The 22422-nt window shown below is 43.8% G+C and overlaps 1 protein-coding gene across 9 annotated transcripts in view; it reads left to right on the top strand.

Annotated features, from left to right (window-relative positions):
* Positions 1 to 22422, top strand: part of CARMIL1 (capping protein regulator and myosin 1 linker 1) — a 349297-nt gene that overhangs the window by 287178 nt on the left and 39697 nt on the right. For 6 of the 9 annotated variants that reach the window (XM_055126005.1, XM_055126002.1, XM_055126001.1 and 3 more), the window contains exon 30: positions 18485 to 18502. The exons of the other annotated variants lie outside the window; for them this stretch is intronic. In XM_055126005.1, the coding sequence (XP_054981980.1) occupies positions 18485 to 18502 (18 nt within the window). The remainder of the gene's footprint in view (positions 1 to 18484; positions 18503 to 22422) is intronic. 9 annotated transcript variants of the gene reach the window in all.

The following is a 22422-nucleotide window of genomic DNA, read 5'->3' as shown; positions in this document are numbered from 1 at the left end:
ACACCAGTGGAAGGTGTGTATGCCTTAAAGCCCTGATAACGTTAGCCGACAGTCTTCAAACCTTCTTGGGAACAGCCATGTCAAAAGGCTGATTCCCTCAACTGGTAAATGCTTGTTAGGAGTGAATGTGCTCACTTTGGGCTTATCTGGAACCAATCCATGCCTCTCCATGTGTTATTTTGCTGGTGACAATGATTAATTAGCTTTCCTCTAGACTTCTTATCATTCCAACACACATGTCTCGTATGCCATGCCTAAACATGTTATTTACTTAGAGTCTTTATTGTGCATGGACCATCTGGTCTTTGCCTGCTATCAAGTGCTGTAGGAAATCAGTGTCCCCAACTACATCTCTCAGCTTTCCTTTGTCACTGGCCCTTGGGGCATTGAAGGACTGCAGTTTTCATCCCACCACTCACTATTTCATTTGTCGCTATACATCAGCTTCTACCATTTTTGAAAGGCAGAGTTTCTTTTTTGAGGATAGCATGCCAAGTGGCTAAAAAGCCCATGTCCAATCCTCAGACATAACTAGCTCTAAATTGTTCGCATTTCTTTCAGTTATTGTAATGACTATCACAATGGTCTTACAGTGAAGGATTCATGAAGTGGCATAGCACCTCTGCTTAGTGCTACTATTTCCTGGGAAACAGAATACATGTTGATAGGTCCTTTCTCCAGTGACAAAATAACAATTATTTTCCCCGTAACAAAGTCAGCCTCCAATTTCAACACATCATTTTTAAGCTTTTAATAACAGACTAAAATCTGGTAACGAACCATTCATCTTGGTCAGAATGCTATTTTCAAAAAAAAAATAATCATCTCGTTTTTAAGTACCAATGTTTCTTAATTGAGCCCATCTATTAATGGTGTTTCTAAGTTACAGACTATAAAGTCAGCATCTCATTGAAATTCAGTCATAGTCTCACATAGTTACACAGTGTAGAGGGTTGTTCAAAGTCCTAATGGCTTGTTTTCCCTTTATAATTTTGTAATGTTATTTTCTTACTGATAGCATTTGGGGGAAAGGGAGATTTCACCTTTTTTGTTGTTTTGATGTTTTTTATTTATTTTTGTTTGTTTTGTTTTTGTTTTGTTCTGGATGGTGGAGTAAAAAGCAAACGCCTTAACCCCTATACTGTCTCTCCAGCTTAGGAATTTTATTCTTTTGGAGGGGGTCAGGGAGTGGGGGGATGTGAAGGGAGAGTTGGGCCATGTGCTCAAGGAATTCTTAGGGCAGTGCTGAGGGACTGTGTACAGTGCCAGGGATCAAACCGGGGCTGGATGCGTATCCAAGGCAAGTTCCTTCCCTCTGCCTCTCTTGACCTGTTTGTATATTTTGTCAATGTCATAGGACTATATTTGTACTTCTTTTGAGCAGAAGTGTAGAACTCCAAAATAATCCTTTACGAATCACAGCTTGAGTAACTCTTGGTGATTGTATAGTAGAATCAGAGTACCTAAAATCCATCACCCTCAGTACTCAGAAGCCATGTTTTCAAAATATCACAGTGTACTTTGGCTTCTCCAGCTCCTCTCGTAGATCCAAACACTTCAGATGATTACCACTTGCCAATTGAAATCCAAGGCCAAATTCCCGCCAGATGAAAGTTTTTTTACTTCATTTCTGATTTATTATTTACTTATTTATTCATTTGTCTGCTTTTTGGGTCTCACCTGGCGATGCATAGGGGTTACTCCTGGCTCTGCACTCAGTAATTATTCCTGGCGGTGCTCGAGGGACCATATGGGATACTGGGAATCGAACTCGGGTCAGCCACATGCAAGGCAAATGCCCTACCCGCTGTGCTATCACTCCAGCCCTATTACGGCTTCCTAAATAGAGGCCTCTCCAGGCTCTGAGGGAAGACATACTTATCATATTAAATTCCTAGATGAAGATGAGCTGTTACAAGCTTTTCTGGGCCAGAAATATAAGCCGGAGGTCACCACACATGCTCAGTGTTGACCCCTGGTGTGCCAGGCACGCTCGGCTCCTTGCTAGGAATAGAAGGTGCGTTCCCCACTAGGCCATCCGCCAGGTTTGCTGATACTGAAGAGCAGAGCAGGTTCTGGCGGGTCACACAACCTTCGTCCAGATATATCCCTATTTGGATTTGCCTGGATGTTGAAGGATTTGGATCTGTTATTCACTGAGGTTATTTGTAAAGACTCAGTCATAGAGTGTAACCCCCTTGAACTGTGGGAAGGGGATCCTTGGGGTTCTGACTCCCATGCAGTTGAACCCCCAAAAAATTTAACTACAGAGTCTCCTACAAGAGCCTCCTAGATAGTATATAGCAGTTGATTAATATATTTATACATCATATCCTATAATAGTATAACCTGTCGTCCCGTTGTTCATCGATTTGCTCCAGCGGGCACCAGTAATGTCTCCATTGTGAGACTTGTTGTTACTATTTTTGGCATATCAAATACACCACGGGTAGCTTGCCAGGCTCTGCCATGCGGGTGGGATACTCGTGGTAGCTTGCTGGGCTCTCTGAGACGGATGGAGGAATCGAACTTGGGTCACCCGCGTGCAAGGCAAATGCCCTCCCCGCTGTGCTATCACTCCAGTCCATAGTATAACCTAGAGAAAAGAAAATGCTAAGAAAACTATCAGGTAGAATATACTTATACTACCTTACTATATTTATAGTTACCGTAAGTTCGCTTCTAAGAAAAAGCAAACATTAGTGAACCTTACTGAGAGCAAAATTGTGTTAAATTTAAAGGGTTGATTTTATCTCCCTCAAACCTTTACTCATAATCCACAAGTGAGTCCTAACATGAGTGTAATGGTGTGAAACAGCATAAAAAAAATAGAAATAAAGCATCAAGTACGAATATAAGCGACCAGGTTCTACAATGCTTGCTTCGCTTCTGTGTACCTGTAGGTTATGGACAGTGAGTTGTGACTTAACATCTATTTCCTTGATAATATGGGTCACGAAGGAAGTTGGGAGAAACTTGCCTCTACAGGTTTTCCCATAGCTGCTGTGTCTCCACCCTCTCAAGGTACTAGGTACTCAACACACAGCTTTTCCTGGCCCTTGCCCTTGCTCCTTCCCCATTGCTCATGGTTGTCTAGGGAGGGGTGAGCAACAGTACAGGGTGGAAGAGGACACAGCATCCTGCCAAGTCTGCTAAGTGGATTCACCTTCTTTTTCCCTCATTGTTTGGACCACCCCATGCTTTTTGCCTTTAGCCTTCATCATGGGCCACTTTGGTAAATACGTCTGTTGGACTTGTTGCTACACGTTCTCCTTAGACTGTCTGTGTCACTGTGGTGGTCTCTGGTCTCTTTAGCCTAGAGACCTTTGCTTCGAATACGTGCAGAAGGAACTGTAGGTCTTTATCAGGAGTCGTGGATGCTGAGTTATCTCCTATACACTGACTTATGCCATAACTGGGTCTAGAGTGGCAGTCAAGAGGCTCATCTATTTGAATATCTATTTGACCTCTAAACAGTGGGCTTAAAGAAATAGAGTGTGTTATACTGACCCTTCATTCTGCCTTCTTTGTTTCTTTGATTTTAAAAAATTGTTTTTCCAATGCTAAGGCTTGAACCCAGAGCCTCACACCTTATGGGACATGTACTCCACTACCACGCTACATCCCTCGACCTTATTTTCTTTCCTTTATCCTAAGTCGATTGTTAAATAAATAAATAAATAAACAGAAAAACATCATCTTGCTGTACCACATGGCCTTACTCTTTTTCATTTTGTGGTAAGATGCTCACATATAAAGAAATAGTAGAGTGAGAAAGTTTCTGATCAGGACATCAAAACAGAGAAGGGGTTTCCAACTTGGGGTGGGGGTGGGGGAGTAGTCAAGGAATACTTCCTGGAAGAAGGTTCTAGGCATCATGCCTGGCACATAATAGGCCCTTAGTAACTGTTGATGCAGTGAGTGGTGGCGTTAACAGGGAGGGAAAGGAGCAGCTGAGCGTAGAGAGACTGGCACAGGTAAGAGGCCGGGAGTGAGAAGGAGCACTGCAAGGTGAGGCTACCCTGTATAGAGTGTGTGAGGGGCGCATACCGTGTGTGAAAGGCGGGAAGTACTGTCACACCCAACCTGGCGGGTCTTGCCAGGAAGGATTAACTTCTCGTTTGAGCTTTAGGCGCCTGAGCAGGGAATAAACACGGGAGAGGGGGCGGGCTTGGGCAGCAGCCGGCACTAGTGATTTTTGCTTTTGAAACTTGGCGCCACTTTGCTTCAGGCTTCAAGTCCAGTAGGGAATGGGAACGTGGCCACTGGCTCCGTGGCTGGGTCTGCATCGGCCATGAGCCTGGGGCAGCTACAGTCCAGATGCGCTTTTCGGGCTCACCCCTGAAGCAGACACAGCAGGGCAGCAGAACCTGAGCTCCCTCACCCACCCCAGCCCTTCCGGTCCCCATGGATGACACCAAACTTCTCTTCCACCTGCGTATCCCCAGCCCCGCCAGCCAGGACCCGTCTGTCTCTCTCTGTCTCCGTCTCTCTCTCTCTCTCTCTCTCTCTCTCTCTCTCTCTCTCTCTCTCTCTCTCTCTCTCTCTCTCTCTCTCTCTCTCTCTCTCTCTCTCTTCTCTCTCTCTCCTCTCTCTCCTCTCTCTCTGTCTCTGTCTCTCTCTGTCTCTCTGTCTCTCTCTCTCCCCTTCCTGCGCACATCTGTTCTTCTTCCTGTCTTCCGCCCAGCCAGCCTGGCGTCTTAGCTGGACTCTGCTTCGTCCACCTGCCAGCTTTATCTTCTCAGCTCTTCTCAGTGCTTGAGTGACCTGCTGACTGGACTAGGTACTTTCGTTTCACGCTTCGTCCACGCCGTGTGTTTCCTACTTAACTACTCTTTCTTCTTTGTCATACTCCTGCTCGCTAGCCTGCCTGCCGGTCGCCAGCCAACTTAGGAAGTAACCCAGGGAGTTTTCGAATGTAAACACATCAGGGCCTAAGTATCTGGAGAGATGGCACAAAGGTAACGCATCCACCTTGCATGTGGTCTACCCCGGTTCAGGCCTCAGCACCACAGATAGTCTGCTGAGCACAGAAGTAGCAAAAGCCCCCGAGTACTGCTGGGTGTGGCCCCCAGATGAAAGTTTTTTTAAAAAGAGGAGGATCATAACAAGCAATAGAAACCAAATTCGTTAGAATCTGCCTTTGCGGCAGGCTTGGGTGGTGGTGGAAAAATTCAAAACGATGGTGGTGGGATTGGTGTTGGAATATTGAATGTAATCAGTTATTGTGAGCAGCTTTATAAAAATAAAATTTTTAAAAAATAGGGGCCAGAGCCACAGTACAGTGGGTAGGGTGTTTGCCTTGACGTCGCCGACCTGGGTTCAATCCCATATGGTCCCCTGAGCATTGCTGGGTGTGACCCAAAGAGCTATAAATAAATAAATAGAAAATTTAAACAATTTTTAATAAAAAATAAAATTTTAACCTCAATTAAAATGGAGTTGTATGCTTTAATTTTGTTATGTTCACATACTGAAGAAGGAACCATGGAAATTCTGATCTCCGCACAGTGCAAGTTTCCTGGATCTAGCAAGATGGCACAAGGGACTGGAGTATGCGGTAGCCTCAGGTTCGATCCTTGGCACCATGCTGTTCTCCAAACACTGCCAGAGCCATAGGGTCCCCCCTCCCCCAAGCATTGCCAGGAGTATTCCTGAGTGCAGAACCAGGAGTAACCCCTGAGTAGCCCCTGAGTAACACTGGGTATGCCTCCTAACCCCCAAGAAAGTTATTTCTCCCTAATTGAAAGAGGCTTGCTCTTTCCCAAGCCCACTTTCTTCCTTGAATACATATCTTCTTTTATTTTTATTTTGTTTTATTTTTGCTTTTTGGGTCACACCCGGCGATGCACAAGGTTTACTCCTGGCTCTGCATTCAGGAATTACTCCTGGCGGAGTAATTCAAGGGACCGTATGGGATGCTGCGAGTCAAACCAGGTCGAACTGGGTCGGCAAATGCCGTCCCTGCTGTGCTCCAGCCTCCAGAACACGTATCTTTTCTCTCTGCTTTTTCCACTCTACAGAAGCCCAGGTTCTCTCTTGAACATATTTTTTTGGTTTATATATATATATATATATGGACTGGAGTGATAGCACAGTGGGTAGGGCGTTTGCCTTGCACGTGGCCAACCCGGGTTTGATTCCTCCGCCCCTCTCAGAGAGTCCGGCAAGCTACCGAGAGTATCTCGCCCTCACAGCAGAGCCTAGCAAGCTACCAAGAGTATCCTGCTCACACAGCAGAGCCTGGCAAGCTACCTATGGCGTATTCAATATGCCAAAAACAGTAACAAGTCTCACAATGGAGACGTTACTGGTGCCCACTCCAGCAAATCGGTGAACAAGGAGACGACAATGCTACAGTGCTATTCTCGTTAATTAAACTGACCTCAGCAAGTTGTCTAAGGAAAAGGAAGATTCCTCCCCCCACTGTGCATGCCTGCGACATGTACTGACCAGTGTGGCCGGGTGGGAAGCTTATGTTTGCTTTGTTTCTTTGTGGCCTACACCCAGCAGTGCTCAAGGGCTACCCGAGGCCCTGCACTCTGTCACTCTGTCTCCTGGCAGGCTCAGGAGACCATATATGGGGCCAGGGAGCAACCCCAGGTCAGCTGGGTGCAAGGGCGCCATCCTCACTGTGCTGCTGTTCTGGGCCCTATATATTTTATTTTTTACATTTTTTTATTTGTTTGTTTATTTATGTATTCATTTTTGCTTTTTGGGTCACACCCGGCAGTGCACAGGTGTTACTCCTGGCTCTGCACTCAGGAATTACTCCTGTTGGTGCTCAGGGGACCATATGGGATGCTGGGAATTAAACTTGGGTTGGCCACGTGCAAGGCAAACGCCCTCCCCGCTGTGCTATCACTCCAGTCCCCAAAATTACCATGAGATAGTTACAGACTTACAAACTTTCGTGCTTACGGTTCAGTCATACAATGATTGAGTACCCAGCCCTCCACCAGTGCCCATTCTCCACCACCAATGTTCCCAGTCTCCTTCCCCCCACCCCCATCCCTTTCCACCCCCTGCCTCTGTGGCAGGCACATTCCCTTTCACTCTCTCTCTCCTTTTGGCTGTTATGGTTTGCAATACAGGTAGGAAGTGTCTGGCCTCTATTGTAGCTCATTTTTTTCCAGCTGAGAATCCCCAAGCTCCGAGGTGTTCTGTGTTGAGAGGTGGCCAGGGCTGGGAACTCATTTCTGAGTGATTCTGTTGCCGAGTCTCTGCCTTCTCTGCTAAACCCCCGGTCTCCTGACAGGCCCGGGCCTCTGGAAGGGAAGCTGGGGCTGGGGAATCATCTTTGTGCTGGGACGGATGGGTGGCAACTGCCTGCAGCTGAATGCCCCGCTTAGAGGGCTACCGGGAGCGGGTGAAATAAAAATCAACATTTCTCCCCAATGCTGGGCTGGCCGTGGCTTGACTTGTGGGTGTCTGGACAGATGGGAACAAGCAGAAGAAGGACAGCCGAGAGTCCGCACGGCCCCGGCCAGTAGCCCTTGCTGGGAGTATACAAGGCCATTGGACCTCCAGTCCTGGTCACTCGCCTCTGGCTGCTTCCTCTTTCCAATGATGTTCTCGCTGCCAGCCCGAGAGAATTTGAGGCTCAGCCACGGACCCCCGAAAGCCTAGACTTCCCAGGGAGAGGAGTAGGAGGGAATAACTAGGACAGAGGTGGCGACCTCTGATGTAAGTAGGAGGGGCAAGGAGACAGGGCTGGATCCGCCCAGTGGTTTGGTCCAGACCCTAACCCGGCCCAGAGTAGTGTCCAGACGCTCTGACAGCCGTGGATTCATCTTCGTTCTTTAGCTCGGAGGGGAAATTCAGAGAGAAAGATTCATCCGTCCAAATTCTCTGCTTCCCTACTGGCATCTCACAGGTAACCACTCTGCTAAAATGTGATATATATATATATATATATATATATATATATATATATATATAGCCTTGTTTTTAATATTTTTGTGGAGGGAGGTGCTCCCCAGCAGTGCTCAGGAGGCCTGGGGCTCCACTTGTGATTCTCAGCCAATCAGGCCAGCGGTTCAGTGCAGGTGCCTGAGTGGGATGGGGTTACCCGGGCTATGGGCTCTTCAAGGCTGCGCCTGGCATTGCTCATGGGACGAGCTGGTACTGGGGATTGAACCTAGGTTGAATGCATCTCGGCATGCACCCTAACTGCTGTACTATCTCCCAACCCCAGAATTTGATTTGATTTGTTTGTTTGTTTGGGGCCACCGATGGGGATGCTAAGCGTTTACTCCTGGCTTTTTACTCAAGCATCACTCCTGGCGGGGCTCAGGGAACCAGGGATTGTACCCAGGCAGACCACCTGCAAGGCAAACAAACACCCAACCTGCTGTGCCATCACTGCAGCCCCTGGAATTTGATTTTTTTTTTTTTTTGCTTTTTGGGTCACACCCAGCGATGCACAGGAGTTACTCCTGGCTCATGCACTCAGGAATTACTCCTGCCGGTGCTCGGGGGACCATATGGGATGCTGGGAATCGAACCCAGGTCGGCAGCATGCAAGGCAAACACCTTCCCCGCTGTGCTATTGCTCCAACCCCTGGAATTTGATTTTTAAGGATTCCTTCCTCTCAGCACTGAGGTCTGACCTCTATCATAATCTTATTTCTTAATGGAATCAAAATAAAAGGAAAACACTTAATGGCTTTGGCCTTTGATGTGTGTACCGAAGAAATCCATACCAATTTTCATACTGAAACTCCTACTTTGAAACTTAGCCAGAAAATTACTTCTATGCTGCAGGCATAACTACATTTCTTGAAAAGAAATTTTAATTTATACACTTGAGGATATATATCAATAATTGATTATAATAGACATTGATTGAAGCAATTAATATATTCCTCATATACATATATGTATATATATATGTCTTTTTGCATCACAACCAACAATGCTCAGGGATTACTCTTGGGATTACTCTTGGCTCTGCACTCAGTAATTACTTCTGGCAGTGCTCAGGGACCATATAGGGTGCCGGGGATCAAACGCTGGTCAGCCGTATGCAAGGCAAACACTCTACCTCTGCAGTATTGCTCCGGCCCCTTTATTTATATATTATATAGTTTAGACTGCATAAGTATATAGCTAATGTATCTCAGATTACATGTGCTCTGCTCTCTGAGAAATTGGTTTGGGCATCAGATTTATTTCTTATTTGGTGTGGCGTCTGGCTCTATCTGGTTATGCTCAAGGCTTGCTCCTGGCTCTGTGCTTAGGGCTTGGCTGCACCAGTGACAATATGCTGTGTCAGGAACTGAACCAGGGTTGGCTACAAATAAGGCAAGTGCCTTAACCCCTGCCCCATCTCCCCAGCTTCTATTTAGCAAACAAATAATTGCCATAAATTAAAAGATAAAGTGAGTTGAACAGTTAAGCAGAAAATACCTCAGGAGATTATAATATAGCACATCTCAAGATTTGTCTCATGGTACAAGTGCCTTGTGCCGTGTGTTGCCTGCTGGGCTAAAGGCACTCTCTAACTCTGGAAACTGGTACCATATTGCAACTTTAGATCTGACATTCGATTATGGAAATTGAGTTATGTGAGCATTTCGCTTGCCCAGAACACCTAACAGAAGCCAAGCTGTGGCGAAGGTTTCTGAAAATCTTTGCCTGAATTTTCCTCTGGAAGCAGATGACTGGAGCAAGTACTTGGCTGAGTCCCCCAAATGTCTCCTACTTCATACATCCCAAATGGCCTTTTCCTGAAAAAGATTTCAGGGTCTTCTCTACCATGGCCATAGAAAACCTCAGAAATGTTCTATATGTTCATTGTATGGACCTTTTGCCACAGGAAATGGCATGAATAGACGACCCATATGTATGGGATATTCTAAACTGTTGGAGAACGTTAGTGAAAGACTTTTATATAGGGTTTGTTACTCCGTGTGTGTGTGTGTGTGTGTGTGTGTGTGTGTGTGTGTCATTCGTATAGAGCATATAGATCGTCAGAACTCAGAACAATAGTTAGAGTCTACACTCTTTATGCTCTGAAAACCGTTCTTCTTTGGCTATAATTAGTTAGCAATGAAGTCTTTGTTTATTCAGCTATTCACTATAGCTTGGGTGCATGTGGTTAATTCACTTTAAAATGAAATCAAAGCAGGGCCAGAGTGATAGTAAAGTGGGTAGGGCATTTGCCTTGCACGTGGCCGACCTGTGTTTGATTCCCGGCATCCCTTCTGGCAGTGCTCAGGGACCATATAGACCGTATGGTCCCCCAAGCACCTCCAGGAGTAATTCCTGGGTGTAGAGCCAGGAGTTAACACCTGATCATCACTGGGCGTGACCCCCCTCCAAAAAAAAAAGAAGGAAAGAAAGAAATCAAAGCCAGTGAAAAATCAAAAGTTCCAAATAATATTGCACTGTTTCTGACAATTTTTTCATAGGTGAAACAAATATGTTCATAAGAATGGTGCTTTAAAATCATGACCAAATAACTATGTCATTCCTGGAGATGTGTATGGTAGGGAAAAATCTTGAGTTTCCTTTCTCTTTTGAGCATCTCATTTAAGAGCCCGTCCCTTACTGATGTGGGGGAAGCAGAGTTAAATCGAGCATGACAAAGATTACAACTCCAACCAAGACCACACTTTTCAGAGTTTGATTTTAAGGTGTCACCTGAAATTCCACTCATGATAAGAAAGTCACAATAAGGAATTCTAAGATTTCATTGTTGAAAACTTGGAGATACCCAGTAAGTTGGATTGATTGATCTCTGTAGCACCCTTCTGGGATCCCAAGTCACTGATTCTTTCTTTATCCGTTCATATGACCTGGTTTCTCTGGGGTTTACTTCATTTGTTTTATAAAGCAAATCATTATTGGGTTCGACCTGATTGGTGGTGATGGTGTTTTTTAACTGTTAATTTTGGGCGTCTATTAGAGGTAAATAGCCTGTGAACAGAGAAGAGGTGCTTCAGTGACGGTTTTAGGCTGAAGAGTAGTCATCTTGAAGTCCCTGAGTCTTAATGTCCAGCCTGAAAAAAATTTGCAGTTTTTTCTGATCATCTTTTTCTTGCTTTCCATAATAAATTTGGACTTTCCAAACATCTGGAATTTAAATTTTAACTACAATACTAAGGGGAGTTTTCCCTGTTGGCTTATTCCTTTACAATAAAGAAAAAATTTAATGTTATGGCTGAGTTGTATGATGCTCAGTAGTAAAATAAAGCCCTGAAAAGTCTTTTCCCACTTTTCTGTTAAAACAATTCAAGGGTCACAGATCTGATGTTTGTATTAATAAGAATCAAGGGGAGGGCAAAGAGATCGTACAGGGGTTGAGGTGCGTGCCTGGCATTCAGCAGACCCTGCTTTGATGCCTGCAACTGCATATGGTCCTCTGGGCACTGACAGGAACTGCTCCTGAACACAGAGCCAGAGTTTTTCAATCTTTCATGGAGTAAGAGGGCCACAGCCAGTGGCATTCAGGGCTTACTCCTGTTCTGCTCTCAGAGATTGCTCCTGGTGATACTCAGGGGACCATATGTAGCGCCAAGGATCAAACTAGTGTCAGCCGTATGCAAGGCAAGTGCCTTACCTGCGATACTGCCTCTCCAACTCGAGTTTTTGCTCTTCAGATCTTCAGTTTGTACCCATTTTTTAAAAAGAGCATTCAGTTATTCACTTTCCCATGAGTTACAAGGTGAGTGAAGATGAATAAAAAGTGCTGTATTTCTTGTGCCTAGGGAAAGTACGGCCAAGGTAAGAAGAGCTAATCCTTCCTGAAAGGCATTTTTTTTCTTATATCAAAAAATGAAGTACAAATCTGGACACGGGGGAAAGGAAGCATATTAATTTGAAAATACTCTGATGCCCTCCATCCTCCATCATGCTGCTCGCAGAACGTTTGTGTTTTAGCATCATGATGCCATTTTACCTTTTATACGAAACGAGACTCTGGACATAAAAGTTAATGAGTGTGACATGAATTGCTGCATTTAATGTTATGTTTGGTGGGAATTGTGGCATCTCAGTCCGTCTCACCATTGCTGTCCCTCCATTAGTCCCTGAATTTATTGCAACTCCCCTAAAGTTATGGCTTCTGTATGCCAATTTTTTTCTTGATATTAGAGATTGTCCCTGCCCAAAAGTCATTAGGGAGAGGATGAGAAGCATCTCTTTGTCAGTGATATATGGACTCCTTCAAAGTTTAAAAAGAAAAAAATAGAATGCCTGAAAAGTACTTTTTTTAAAACTACAAAATGACCAGATTGTTTGGCCACATATTTAAAGGTATAAATCAATTAAAAATGCCAGGATTTTGCTTCCCTTTGAGCACTGACTCAGCTGAAAATCTGGTAGGAAATATTGAATTTCTATAATCCAGTTCATTAAAACAGAGACCAAATGTGTTCATCTCAAAGAGCATAGAAAAGCATGGTAAGCCCAGGTTATCTCCTATTAAAGAGTGAGGATTGGCTCTAAATCCAATGGGATCATTTCAAAGAGCACAAAATCCGTATTGAAGTGACTTCTGCTAGGATACCCTGAGCAACTAAAGGAAGGAGGACAGAAATAGTTTAAAGTACATTGGATTAATTTTTAACCATTTGACTTACCTAGTAGGGTACAGAGATTTCTGAAAATGGACATTAATTTGACTGAGGAACACCTCCTAATGCAGGAATACCTCTAGAAGTAGAAAACTACATTTCTATAGTTCTTCCTTACATTCACGCATTTCTGCAAGGATTGTAGATGGTTGTTTAAAAGTGGGCTTTCTGCTTAAACTGTTATCTCGGTTATTAATTGGGGAAACAGCATTTGGAGATTCCCACTTAGATGAGGTGATGGAACAGGGCTGCCAGCAGAGGAAGACCCTTATCACTTGTGATTCAGTCATCTGGCTCAAAGTCTGAAATTAGTTGGGGGTAAATAAGTGTGTGTGGTTGAGGGATTTATTGATTACAGAGGTGGATACCTTGAACCACGAGGGTCCTAGAGGAAGGTTTTATCAGTCTAACAGGAAATGGAAAGAATAAAAAAGAAATACAGAGAAAAATAACATAAAAATGACTGTATAAATGTACTTGATTTTAGAGGACTGGTCTTCATCATAGGATTTTGTCCTTCTGTTTTCTGTTTGTATTTAAATTCACTTCATGGAAATAATGGAATGGTGTTAGGAGTGACATTTGGGGGGAGGGGGGGTGGATAGGGAGGGGAAGGAGGAGTTGCTTACCTGGAAGTATGCAGGACTTGCTCCTAGCTTTGTGCTCAAGAACTGTATGTATCGAACCTGGGTCAGCTGCAAGCAAGGAGAGTGCCTTACCCACTGTGCTATCTTTATGGCCCCCAGGAGTCACATTTTCTTTCTAAGCAAGTCTTTAAGATCAAACGGAGGGCGATGCTAGGTTAAGTCCACTCATTTGTCATCAAATCAAACCTCACTGTATGTTGCCCTCCTCTAGGCCCTGGAGATCTATCCAGAGGTGAACAAAGAACCTTGGCTTCCTCCCTTTCCCGTCAGAGTAATTTGCCTTCTCAGAGAGACATTTGGTGACAGAGTGGGGAGACCACTTCTGATATGGCTACATTGGTTCCATTTCTTTAGCATGCATTTTTGAGACTGCTTATTATGATGCACAAAGGATTCTATATACTAAAAAGATAAAAAGAACACGGGCAACTTTTTTGTGTGTGTGATCAAGAATCTTGCAGGGAGTATTTGGGACCATTTACTTGAGAAAAGAGGGCTGGGGTGATAGCACAGCGGATAGGGTGTTTGCCTTGCACCCAGTCAACCCGGGTTCGATTCCCAGCATCCTGTATGGTCCCCCGAGCACCACCAGGAGTAATTCCTGTTTGCAGAGCCAGGAGTAACCCCTGTGTATCGCCAACTGTGACCCAAAAAGCAGTTCTTGACTACTAATTATCCTTGGTTAGAACTCATTTCTTTGTGATTGTTTTCTGCCTCAGGGGACCACGGGGCTGATAATGAGGTGGAGGTCCCTTTGCTTTGGTCTTCTGACCATTTGCCTCAATTGCTCTGCTTGGAAGTAAACCCCCTAATTTACTTATTTTTGCAACCAAGTGGCCTTTTCTCTTTAGTTCTTAAACAGGTAGTTATCTGTCTTTATGCTCTGGGGAGAAAGAAGCACTAAAGTGATAGGCAAGATATTTGGATATATTTGCAACTTTTTCAAGGTCCATTGATATAATAATTCTTTTATAATTGCTCCTGTGATTTCATGGTAAAGAAAACGAAAAGGGCATATGTGGCACCAAGTTTTTGTTTGAATCTGACTTAATGGGCTCCTAAATGTGAGGATGGTGGCTATTCTTTTTTTAAAAATTTTTTTGGTGGATATTCTTAAAGAAATCATGACAGTAATACTTATAAGCAGTACTTACAAGTATTTACAAGTACTACAAGTAATACTTACTAATCAGAATTTGCATTAGAAATCTGAGTTTATCACATTTTAAGTTTCTTCACATATGCTGTATGTGACAGACCAGTTCGACTTCCAGACTATTACGATCCAATGGATCCCTAATCAGTGTTACCCATCTATGCTTAGACTTCCTGTAAAATCATTCCTCATGGCTGCTGTGAGGCAGTCGAGATAATCAGCACCAGAGGACCAGAACCAATTGTTGAAGTATTCCTGAGTAAGCTGTTTTGGAGAGAACATAAAGAAATTACAACAAAAGTACCAATAAAATGCAAACCCCCACTGTTCCCCCAGCGTAAACAGGTACCTGTTAACATATTAACAGTTTTTGTCTTAATCCATTATTTTTTGGATACCAGGATATTAACTTTAAGAGTGTAGGACCCTCATCTGTCACTGCTACACCCACACCACTTCTCCAAGAGAATCCATGGCCCCATAAGTGCTCAGTAAATAATTGTTGAACAGCCTAAGTCATGAATAACCTAAAACATGACTGAGAGTCTTACTGGCCTCTCTCCCCATTCCTCAGAGGCATCATCTTCATTTGATGAAGATGTCACCTATTTATTTTGTACTTCAGAGTATCCTATAGTCACGACTAGTGGATAATGTTCGTTTATATGTATTAGAATTTATGTTGAATCAGACCATGTGTATCTTTCTGAAACTTTTTTTTTTAATTTCTCTTTTGAAATTGATATCTGTCTTTCTCCTTCTCACTGCTGGTTTCATCATTTAAATATACCTTCTTATCCTTATTATTTGGTAGATCAGGGTTTCTTAAACTTTTTCTTTCCATGGTCTCATTCTGACTTAGTTTTCTTCCCATGACCCCCCAGCTTGGCTGACCCCCTAATCTTATGCTATTGTCTCCTCTAGCCCCATTTTCCTATTTTTTCCCCCTATTGACAATAGAAGACTAAAAATGTCACTGATGAAACCACTCAGTGATTGCACCGTGGGAACATTGATTGGCTCTGTCTGCAAGGCTTTGCGCTCGTCAATCTTGATTGGCTTGATAAGCTCGGAAACTGGTTCTGACTTTTTAAAAATATTGGCCAAAGCTCCAAGTCTTCCAAGTGACACAGCCAGGATTCCAGTTCTTAGATGCCAAGGTCTTGAACATAGAGGGGGACTCTTCCTCTCTGACTGGTCTTTCCCTAGTCACAATAGAGAGAAGTCGAAGTCCGTTCCATGTGGTGTGCAAGAGAAGCAGAGGATGAATGAATGATTATTATCACATTAAGTAGTTGAATGTCTGTCTGTCCTGGTTTCCTCCAGGACAAACAGGAATGTTTTTTCTTGCCTACCATTTTAGAGCTTGAACTGATTTTAAGATACCTCACTTTTATTTAATCTTAATTTTAATTTTATTTTATTGAATCACCGTGACAAAAGTTACAAAGCTTTCAGGTTTAAGTCTCAGTCATATAATGATCAAACCCCCATCCCTTCACCAGTGCACCTATTCCCCCACCAAGAACCCCAATATACCCTCCTCCCACTACCTGCTGAGAAGGTTTCATTTGATAGTTTGTTTTCCATTGCTGAGAATGAAGATTATAGGAGCAACAGCGGCCGCCCGGTTTTGGATTTCTATTTGTTTTAGCTCAGTTCACAGTCTAGATGCATTTCTATAAGTCTCTGGGTGCCAAAATGGGTTAGTAGACCTCCTGGATCATAGTCATTAAGGAGCAGAGGGGTCGGCCGTGTCATGCACAGCTGCTCCCGATCACATTTGGGCTGAGGACGTGCCGGTAACATCCCCATCCCATGAAGATCCCTCACTTTTACAGGCAACGATCTTGAGGTGAATAATCAGGACTAAGTTACTTGTCTTGTTGAATTAACCTTTCACAAAGTGAAGGAAAATCTAACATTGTCTATGAATCCTATCAACTATAACTCCTGCGTGGATTCTGAGTCACACATCTGCTTTCCTGTGGGTTTGGTTGTTTGGCTTCTTCTGTTTGAGGCCACACCTGCAGTGCTCAGGGATTACTCTGGGCACTGAGATCAGGGATCACTCCTGGGGGGCTTTGGGGGCCATATGGGATGCTGGGGATCTAACCCAGGTCAGCCATGCGCATGGCAAGTGCCTTACATGCTGTACTATCTCTCCAGCACCGTAGTCACACATTTATGAAAGCTTTTTGGGTTTTGTTTTACTTTGCTTTGTTGGCCTCTCAGGCATTGCTCAGAAGGCCTGTTTTGGGGGGCAGGCGGGATGGGTGCATTGTGGGTCCTGGTGAATCTTGGCCGACCAGATCAGTGGTTCAAAGTGTGGGCCCAAAAGTATTGTGCTGCTCAGGTCTCCTGGCACCAGGGATTACCTCGACCACCCTGGCTTTGTTTGGGGGCCTTCGCAGCTGTAGTTTCTGATGCTTGGGGGAACCATGTGATGCCAGGGATCCAACTGGGGTCACATGCAAGGCATGGATGGTCACTTCTGTACGATCTCTCCAGCCCTATGGAAGTAAGTGTTTGGGGGGGGGGAATGGTGTATTAAGACAAGAGTGTTGGGGCTGGAGCGGTAGCACAGCGGGTAGCGCATTTGCCTTGAACGCTGCCTACCCGGGTTTGATTCCCAGCACTACCAGGAGTAATTCCTTAGTGCATGAGCCAGAAATAACCCCTGTGCATCGCTGGGTGTCACCCAAAAAGAAAAGAAAAAGACAGGAGTGTTTATTTTGGCCATTACAAGAACTTAAGAACATAAGTTTTGCTTTTTGCTTTTATTTAATAAATATGAGCTAGTTAATAAAAAATATCTAATGATAATATGAAGTTAGAAGTCCGGGGATTCTGACTTTTTCAGAATGCTGTTAGTGGAAATGAAACTTTTCTGCAAATCTGTCACATTGATGGCGATGAAGGTGATGGTGTTCATAGTTATAGGGTGCCTTCCCTCTGCAGGTAGCCACAGTTTACACTTGTGAAATGAGCCTGTACTAGCATCCTGTTGGTCACCGGAAGAAAAATGTAGGGACATACAAAAAATCAGGCACTTGAATGGGGAAAAAAAAAATCAGTCCCTGGATTAAGACTAGTGTCCCATCTCTGTGTTCTCACGAAACTCACACCATCCCTCTCCCAGACTTGACTTTCACATTCTCAGGGCGACGTTTTCTTTTATTGACTTTTAAAAATTGTTTTATAAAGTTTTAAAAGATACCCTAGCAAGTATTAATAATGACGAGTGAGTTTTTTTAAATGTTATAGGTTTGTAATGTGAAATGGAAGGTGATTCCTTTCCCACGAAGGCACAAAGTCTCATCAGCGTCTAATTCCACGCTGGGGTTGGAAGCTGCATCACGACCTAAAATCCTTTCTGAAATGCTTTGGTGACTATGGGCAATAGAATCCCAAAATCACCACACCCTGCAATGCAGGAGGGCTCACAGGATGATAGAAAAGGCCCCAACAGGAGCATTTCAAATGCCCATTCATCTTCCCACTATGGTACTGGTGTTAGCCCTGTGACTCAAGAATTCAAACCAAGACCGGGTCTGCCCCACACACCTTTGGAGACAAAGAGCTCTCAGTCCCCTCGTGGCAATGTTAACCATAAGGGATTGGTAGATGGCATTTTATCCACACGTCCAGAAGAGGTGCTGTCTATGGGCGCTGGAGCAATAGCACAGCGGGTAGGGCATTTGCCTTGCACGCAGCCGACCCAAGTTCAATTCTCAGGATCCCATATGGTCCCCTGAGCACCGCCAGGAGTAATTCTTGAATGCAAAGCCAGGAGTAACCCCTGTGCATTGCCAGGTGTGACCCAACCCCCTCCCCCCAAAAAAAAGAGGTGCTGTCTACAGGTTTCTGTGATTTTTCAAGCTGCAACTGTGCTTCTGCTTATTTAAAAATAAAGCTTGGTTGGATGCCTTAAGCTCCTCGCATTTTTGCCTCCTTCCTGCCTTATTCCCATGCGCTCAAAGCTTTCTCTGTAGCTTTTCTGTTTGTGAATGGCCTCTCTCCCTCGCCTTTCCTTGTCATGTTGCTGCTTTATCTCTCTCCCATTCATATTTTTTTCCCTTTCTTTTTGCTGCATGGAGACTCTCTGCTGTACAAGTGTAAGTATTTTTGGTGGCTCTGCGATTTCTGTCTGTGTTAGTTTATAGTCTTGTGCTCTGCTGCCTGGCCGGGCTCCCAGGAGACGAGTGTCGTCATCCATCTGCAGGTCGTGAATGAAATAGACAGCAATTGAGACGCCAGATGGAATTTTATAAGACAGTTCACCCAGCAGAATAGGTGAAGAATTGGTGAATTTCAGATATCTCCGACTGAATGCCTGAATGCAAGCCCTGTGCTGATAAAGAGAGAAGGAACATTCAAGAGGAAAAGAATCCTCATTCCATTCAGAGAGAGAGAGAGACATGATTACTTAATTTTTCCAAGCCCCCTCCTCCCCAATTCTTTTCTGCTTTCTTGTTTCCTAAGGTGGGAGAAAAATGGTGTCATGATTCACATTCTCATATTAGAAGTATTTACTAATAACTAAGGTGCTTCCCAGCTTCCCCTCGCCCCCTCCGGCCAGCTGGGTCTTTTTCTGTTTGCTTGATTTTAACCCTAAGGTAAAGAACGCTAGAGATTCTTGAGCTTGGCGTTAGAGTATTGTTTATTATTCTTTATGTAAACCAGGTAAAGTGAACAAGAAAACTTCCCAATTTGATGTTTGTGGTAATAGGAACAACTTTAAAACACACACACACACACACACACACACGTAGGAATCTCATCTTCAAAGTGAGATTCACAGGGAAAATATTGTGCTGTTAGGTTCCATAATGAGCCCTTTGTTGAAATCATGGATGTTTCACTTTCAAGCTACATGGAAGAGAGTTTAAATCCATTATAAAAAATTGGATCAAGTATTTCAATAACAACTACTACTGATTTGCTTGTGTGTTTGGGGGTCACACCCAGTAGTGCCCAAGGGCTATCCTTGGTTCTGTGCTAGATGGACCACGTGGTTCTGGGTGTCAAACCCCGACATTCACAAGCAGAGCCTGCACTGCAGCCCACTGAGCTCTCTTTCTGGTCCCAAGGGTCAAGTATTTCAGACCCACGTAGACTCTGTCTCGCCTTGGGCTTCTTAGAAAAGAGAATCATGTATTTCCTCACTCACTGTCTGCCCTGGTGGGGATTTATTAAAGGTTGGTGGTTTCCCAGTGAGAAAAAGTCTATAAGGATTTAATACGTTGTTTCTCATATATCCTTGAGGATGGGAAAATTGCTTACTCCACAAAAGTGCTTTTTTTAAAGATCAGGTAGTTTTTCTAGGTGAAAGGAATCCTTGGCAGTGTCACACCATGATTTGGCACTGCAAGGTTGGGTTGGTGTGTGAGCTGCTTCTGCAATGGCACCTTCATCATGAGCTTTGTGTGAACCAGGTCATGAGAACCAGGAAGTGGTACGAGAAAATAGTGCTTTCTCAACAGAATGCAAGGAGATTCCCTTCCCCGGATGTAATTAATTTAGCCAACAGGGGTGGGGATAGGGAGGGAAGAATACTTATAAGCAATACTTCTCCAAAAAAAAGTAGACTATTTGTTTCACCTCAGTAAAGAACCATGATTCACACCTATGTTTCCTCTTGCTTTACATTTAAATTGGTGGTAGGGTGGCATGTGGTTTTAGCCACACATGGTGGTACTCAGGGGATATTCCTAGCTCTGTGTTTGGAGTCAACTCATGGTCTTGCTCTGGGGACCATATGGGGTGCCAGGGATTGACCTGGGTTCAGCTACACGCAAGGCAAGCATCTTAACCTATCTCCCTTTTCTCTAGCCCTTTTTTTAAAATTTTTATTAGAGAATCACTGTGATGTACAGTTACAAACTTACGAACTTTTGTGTTTGCATTTTACTCATGCAGTGATTGTTTAACCATCCCTCCACCAGTGCCCATTCACCTCCACCAATGATCCCAGTATCCCTCTCACCACCCCCACCCCATCCCCCACCACCCCATCCTGCCTCTTTGGCAGGGCATTCCCTTTGTTCTCTCTCCTTTTGGGTGTTTGCAATTTCTCTAGCCCTTTACATTTAAATGTAATGGGATCCCTGGAATAAGCCAATACATTCGACCAAGTTCATATTTTCTAAAACACTGTGAAGGAAGAAAAATCTCAAATTACAAAAGAAAAATCTGAGAGAAATAATATTCATTTTCCTCTTTTACATATTGAAATCCCTCTTTGTTCTTGCCCATGAAAGAGGTTGTAAGATAGTTCACTCAGCAAAAGAAATGTGTACAATTGAGCTCAATGGGAATTGTAGAAAAGAGCCTGCTTGTTAGTACAGCCTGTCCTAGCAAAAGGCCAGTGACCCTGTTCAAACATGGCAAAACTTGAGTAGATATTTCAAATAAAGTAGATGACTTTTATTCAAAGTATAATTAGAAGTTATTTGCACTTATAAAGATCGCAGAGGATAAAGCAATGAAAATGCATTAGAAGAAAAAATGCATTCTAATGCTTCCTTCTGATACTCAAATTTGTATACTAGCTAGGCTTCCTGGCATTAGAAAGCTAAGAAAAGCGAGCCAGTTCCCCTGCCAACTTCGAATCCTGAGGATCTTGTATGTCCCTTAACAAGTCTCTAAAATCAGGTTGAATTGAATGACCCACTTACTGATGGGCCTCTTTCATGTATATGGATATCACATACCTGTTCTTTTTATTTTATGTTTTACTTATTTTTGGATTCTGGGCTCCAGCAGTGCTCAGGGCTTATTTCTAGCTCTGTGCATAGGGGGTCACTCCTGGCGGGGCTCAGGGACCGTATCGGGTGGCCAGGGATCAAACCCAGATTGGGTACTAGCAGGGCGAACACCCTACCCACTCTAGATGACCCCGGCCCTCAAGAATTATTTTAGAACTTTCAGTTATGAATTGGCATATGCCAAAGACAGTAACAATAAGTCTCACAATGAGAGATGTTACTGGTGCCTGCTCGAACAAATCGATGAGCAATGGGATGACAAGTGACAGAGTTATGAATTGGCCAGTCAGTTCAGAATGGGAGGAGAACCACCTTTAAACTAGAGTCCTTTCTAATCGCAGTTCATCGGCTGTGTTTTTATTACATTCATCAACCTGAGAATTTATAAAAGCTAATCTTCAGATTTGTCTATTCTTTATGAAACCTCGAAACAATCTGCAAACTCGCGTCTGTTTCAGAAGGGTCCATCTAAATGCAAATATAATTACTCATCTTTTTTTTCCTCTCCTTTTTTCTCAACAACAAGGATACTATTATTAAATCTGGCATAGAGTTGTCAAACTCAAAGTTGTTTGCTTTCGAAAGGTTATTGTAAACCAATTCATTATTTGGATCAAAGAAACTGTCAACCTTGTCTGTTTTTTTTTTTTCCCCAGAAAGTCTGTGATGACATCCTATTAAATGAAAGTGTACAGACTCAGTTTTTTCCTCATCGCTGAGGTAGCATAAACGCCAGTGTTGGGTATCAAGCCAGTTACAATGTCCCTAAAACCCACCAAGCTGCATATTGAGGTGACAAATGATGTGGCCAGAGGGATGCTGGGCAAACCTTGGCTAACCTGGAACGACCCAAGCTAACCTTGGCTTCGTTCCGCATCCAGAGACAGCTTGAAGAGGGACCGGCATCATTTCTGTGAAACTGAAACTGTTTCTGCCTTTTAATTTGCGTTAAGACGACATCAGAAGTTCCCTCCAGCCTTGAAATGTGTTGGAGTAGATGAAATCAAAAGTTTCCTCCAACCTTTAAGATGCTGCTTTGGGACTTGTTTTGATGTAATCTATTGACACCGCTGCTGGAAAAAAATGTCCTGCAGACATTTTAGCTACAGTTTGAGTTTTTCAGGTTTTATTTTGTTTTCTAAGGGGAGCATTAGGTCACCTCCAATGATCCTCGGTGCTTCCAGCTCAGTGCTTGGTGGTCATTCTTGGGAGTGTTCAGGACACCTCACAGTGCTTCGGGTCCAACTCCAGAACTCCAGGTCCAACAT

This window comes from Sorex araneus, chromosome 2 (assembly GCF_027595985.1).
Source record: "Sorex araneus isolate mSorAra2 chromosome 2, mSorAra2.pri, whole genome shotgun sequence".
NCBI classification, from domain to species: domain Eukaryota; kingdom Metazoa; phylum Chordata; class Mammalia; order Eulipotyphla; family Soricidae; genus Sorex; species Sorex araneus.
Note: the sequence above shows the minus strand (reverse complement) of the source record. Positions and strands in the feature narration are given on the sequence as shown.